Source organism: Gossypium arboreum, chromosome 9 (assembly GCF_025698485.1).
Source record: "Gossypium arboreum isolate Shixiya-1 chromosome 9, ASM2569848v2, whole genome shotgun sequence".
Lineage (NCBI taxonomy): Eukaryota > Viridiplantae > Streptophyta > Magnoliopsida > Malvales > Malvaceae > Gossypium > Gossypium arboreum.
Genome location: NC_069078.1, coordinates 11,367,743 through 11,372,523, shown reverse-complemented (window position 1 = coordinate 11,372,523; position 4,781 = coordinate 11,367,743). Strand labels below are relative to the sequence as shown.

The following is a 4,781-nucleotide window of genomic DNA, read 5'->3' as shown; positions in this document are numbered from 1 at the left end:
TCAACTTCAAAAAGTTGCAAAAATTATTAATGAACTATTCAAAAGTTTTCATGTAAGTCAATGGATTGTTAAAATAATTTATATATGGTATTTTTTGTTTACATTACATGCATCAATTGAAAGGTTTCTTCTCTTTTAAGAAATAACTTTGAACGTCGCAAATTTGAGAACCAAAATCCAAATATTTTTCTTCTTCAATCTCTGACATAGACTATCAAATCGATTTAAATTTAAAATATGTTATTTTACTCATCAACGGGTAGTAATCCACTAAACCAATCAGCAAATTGACGCTTGAAGCCTACTAGTTGAGCTTTAAAACAAAACTTAACAGCTCAATAACTTAAATAAAAACTTTCAAATAGTTCAATAACTTAAATGAAACCTCTCAAATAGTTAAAGGATCATTTTGTATTTTTTTAAAATTAAGTGACTAAAATGTAAACATATTAATAATTTCATAACATTAGATGGAGTTTACCCTTAAAATTATTAAAGATAATAACAAAATTAAATTTAAATAGAGTAAACGAGATGAATACATTCAACATCTATGATTGAAGTAAAAATTTTCAAGATTATAGATTCATAGTGAAACGAAACTCATAGTGGAACAAAACTGATGGTGGAACAAAATGTATCAATTATGGAATGATGATGAATTTAGCATCGTCCATCTTACCCTACCCCATTACCATCACTACATTAATACAATCATCTTTTAAAAAGTCACATCCAACAATGCCGATACTAACATCAACAACCCTTTTCTTATCTCGAAATGCATCTTCCACATGAAATCATGCAAATTGTAGAGAGAGAGAGAAAAAAAAAGGAGCAAAGGCATTTGGATGCACCTTATTTACATTGACAATTTTTTTTCATCACAGCAACCCCTTTACATCCCACAAGTTGAGGATCCCATCTTATATCATCATCTAAAGTTAAATGTAAAGCAGCAGTATGCAAAGTTAACAAATCCATCGGATTCTCATCTAACTCTACTAATCTAAGCTAATTAGAATTTTTCCCATTTTTTCCCTTATTGAACTCCCCTAAAAAAAATCATATATGACACCCTCAAAAAAACAGAATTTGACATTTTCGAGGGATCAACAACACCAGTTAAAGCAGAAGAAACCTCTTGCCCTGTTTTCTTCGGTGGCTTTCGGGGTTTCCCCTACACCATCTCTTGCACCCATCAATGAACTTGTACCAGGTGACTCCGGTGGCAATACAGCATTCTCGGATGTTGTTCTCTTAGGAGGCATAACTTGCTCCACTGGCGAGATGATCGAGAGATAGCGTAATAGCATCTGTATGATTTGGCTGAAATTCGGCCGAGCATTTGGATCTTCTTGCCAACATGAAGTCACGATCAATGCCAAATCTTCAGGAAGGTCATCAGCACTAGGCCTAACATTCTGAAAACAACAGATGAAGAAACACAATTATAAATGAGTTTATTCTCGGTGAGATAAATTTTGAGAAACGGCATTGTGATTGTAGGTGGGCATAAAAAGCCCCCATTTTGACACTTTTGAAAGTAAGAATTACTTGAGTTGGACTGATGGTATCGTTATTGGGAAGGCCAACCTATCAAAGATTCAAAAGTGGTCATATATCATTTATCATTCACAACATACTAGTCTTACGGTAAAACGACACAAGGGTGGTTTTGCAGATAGTTCTTTCGGCATCGACTGAGCTTTTCAAAGGCAGACAAACATACTCGAGAAATCATCCTTTTAAGTGTTACTCTAAAACAAGGCTCCAAATCAGTACCTTAAAAGCAGCTGCATATGCTGCTTGTAAATTTGACATGCCTTCGAATGGCAACTTGTTATGAATAAGTTCCCACAACACGATAGCAAAGCTGTAGGCATCCACCTTATGGTTGTAATGCTTTTTCTCTCCGTGCCTTAACGTAACTGTGCTATAAAGCTGTTAGAATATGTAAATGAGTCAGCATCTTAAAAAGTAAAAAGAAAACCGAAGATAATAGATAATTCAGCATATTACCTCAGGAGCCATCCATCGGTACGTCCCGGTTTCAGCAGTCATCATTTCTGTTAATGACTCTTCTCTGGCTAAACCGAAATCTGCTAGTTTAACCGTTTTATGGTCCTCGGTCAAGATCAAGTTCTCTGCAAAAGGAAACAATTTATAAGGATCCTGCAAATATTGCATAAAGTTCACTTAAAAACCATTATTGCTTTCAATTAATTCAAGTACTAAACTATGGATCCGGCAAGAAGAAGCATAAAATCCAAACAAAAGATAGGACCATATTTATGTCACTATCAGTTTAACTTAATTCAAGTCACTATGGCCTCCCACAACATATAATGTTTAGGAATCGCACCTTCACTAGCAGTTTAACAAATACGGAGCACAAACTCATCACTACCAAATCATTAACAAGCTTACTACCCTTTTCATATGTAAAAATTGCCAAACTTTTCAAAGAACGCTACTTATATAAGCACACCAAGAAAGGTTATATAGACTCATAGTCATACCCGGTTTAAGGTCCCGATGAATGACCCCATGAGAGTGTAAGCATTCCATTGCACGAGCAATATCGAGTGCAAATCCAATCACAACACGCATGTCCAAACACTTTGGCCGCATATTTAGAAGGTATTTACGCAACGTACCACCTAGTAGAAGCTCGGTTACAATCACCATGATAGGTTCCTTGCAAGCTCCAATAAACTACACAAACATGATAAAACTTCATGATTTACAGGTATTCATATGAACAAATACAAGGAACATAACAAAACTAAGCAACAAGAATCAATGGTATGATATATATATATAATTTATTCAAAGTAACCTTCACTAGATTTTTATGTTGAACTCTGGATAACATAGCAACTTCCCTAGCAAACCTTCCTTCTCTTCTTGCAATCTCTTCAGGGGTTTCGCCTCTTCTAACAACTTTAATGGCAACTGTCTGATTTTTATATCTAAATGCATCCAATGGATTAAAAAGTACACTTAGAAAAAGAGAGAGAGCTAAATTGAGGTCCAAAAGGAGTAGCTTGAATTGAATTCAATTAATTAGAATTTTTAGACTTACTTTCCTTCATAAACTTTAGCATGAGCACCTTCTCCAATCTTGGGACCAACAAAAAGCTGCCGAGGATCAATCAACCACTTAGCATCTATACTGAAATCTTGAGTTGAAAAAAACCCATTTTTAGATCCCATCTTTAGGAAACCACCTTTCTCAAAACATGAATTTAATCGAAAAATCCCACATTTGAAGTAAACAGAAAAAAAGGTTTTAAAAACCACAACTTTTCATAGGTGAAAAAAAAATTGGAAGTCACCAAAGACATGCCTTTGCCTACATTAAAGTATATACAAAGTTCTGGACTGTTTTTCCCCCCAGTTTTAAAAACATAAACCCATACCCAAAAATCACGGATTACAGATCCAAAAAACCATCAAGAACTGCTCTTTAATGGGAAGCAAAGAATAAAGACCCACATGTTTTTCCACCAACAAAAACAAATTAATTAAAAGAAAAGAAAAAAAAAAGCACAAAGACCCTTCTGTAATGAAGCAACCAGCAAGCTCTGACACAAGAAAATTTTTTAAAAGAAAATAATGGGAAAGTGAGGTTAGTAAGCAATAGAAATATATAAAGGGAAAAAGGAAGAAGCATTTAATGGGGGAGGATTGATTGTGAAGGGAGTTTTGCTAATGAAATATGGTGGATGGGAAGTGGTTACTGGTTTTTGAGAAAGACAAAGATGGTTGTTCTCCACACGGTACATTGTAATGGATACTCTTTTTCTTCTTATTTTCTTTATAAGAAAAAAGAAAATAAAAAAGTTGAAAAAGAATTTTTATTTTGTTTGGTTTCCTGTGTTTTTTCTTGGTGAATCTTTGTCAGAAACAACAGTGATTTTATTGTTTCTTTCTTCCTTTCTCATTGTCTTTTCTTTCAATAATAATAATATCACAATTTTTGTTTTATTTAATGACATGTTTCATGTTATTATTCACTTAAAACGTCAATATAATAAATTAATTTATTATTTAATAATATTATTATTATTGTGTGTTTATTAATCATACTTTTAGTTGTATTCACATTATATTTTTTTCTAAATTAATCAATTTATTATTTTATAATATTATTTATTTAATTAATTGATGCATTTCATGTGTTGGTAGAATATATATATTTTTAAATTTGGTATTTTTAAAAATTGTTGTAGGATAAGGTGGCAAAAAAATCCTAATAAGATTTAGCTAAATAAATTTTCATAATTCCTTAGAAAAAAAAAATGAAATGTGGCATAAAAAAATTCGCAATAAAGCCTACCTTATTAAATTTATATTTTATTACGTCCTTCGGTGATTAATTAACTTTAATTAATGATACATAAGACCGTTGACTTCCTTTATAATAATTCTCACCGACATCTTGACGTTTGACTAAGTCATGCAATAATTAGCTGGCACGTCCTTATTTGATCGTACTGTTTCCCTTGACTTTCCTGATTTACCCTTACTGTGGTAACGTGTCAAATTCCAATTTGTTGAATGATTACCGGGTTCAGCTCCTCTATTTCTCTAATTTTTATAATGTTATCGCTTTCCTAATTATTAAATATAAAAAATTAAAATATATTCCAGGTTTTTATAATATAAGAATATTTAGAATTTAATCAAATTTTTAAATTTAAAATATAAATTCAATTATTAAAATAATTACTTTTTTGTTAACAATTAAATCTAAATTTTAAAATATAAAAATA

The 4,781-nt window shown here is 31.9% G+C and overlaps 1 protein-coding gene across 2 annotated transcripts; it reads right to left on the bottom strand.

Annotated features, from left to right (window-relative positions):
• Positions 1-846: 846 nt before the first annotated feature.
• On the bottom strand, positions 847-3,823 carry LOC108454363 (serine/threonine-protein kinase STY13). Of its 2 annotated transcripts, XM_053019470.1 has the most exons (7): positions 3,089-3,823; positions 2,843-2,975; positions 2,523-2,718; positions 2,023-2,147; positions 1,786-1,944; positions 1,558-1,596; positions 847-1,424 (listed from the first exon to the last, which is right to left on the bottom strand). In XM_053019470.1, the coding sequence occupies exons 1-7, from the start codon at positions 3,217-3,219 to the stop codon at positions 1,113-1,115; spliced, it is 1,095 nt and encodes a 364-aa protein (XP_052875430.1). In that variant the 5' UTR covers positions 3,220-3,823; the 3' UTR covers positions 847-1,112. The 2 variants fall into 2 exon arrangements, with proteins under 2 accessions (XP_052875430.1, XP_017608292.1); XM_017752803.2 differs by lacking the exon at positions 1,558-1,596 and having other exon boundaries at positions 3,089-3,821.
• Between the last annotated feature and the right edge of the window lie 958 nt (positions 3,824-4,781).

Coding starts and splice junctions, on each gene's coding strand:
- LOC108454363 (XM_053019470.1), bottom strand. CDS start 3,219: ATGGGATCTAAAAATGGGTTTTTTTCAACTCAAGATTTCAGTATAGAT. Junction 2,976..3,088: donor GCTAAAGTTTATGAAGGAAA/GTAAGTCTAAAA, acceptor GGATGCATTTAG/ATATAAAAATCAGACAGTTG. Junction 2,719..2,842: donor AACATAAAAATCTAGTGAAG/GTTACTTTGAAT, acceptor ATGTTTGTGTAG/TTTATTGGAGCTTGCAAGGA.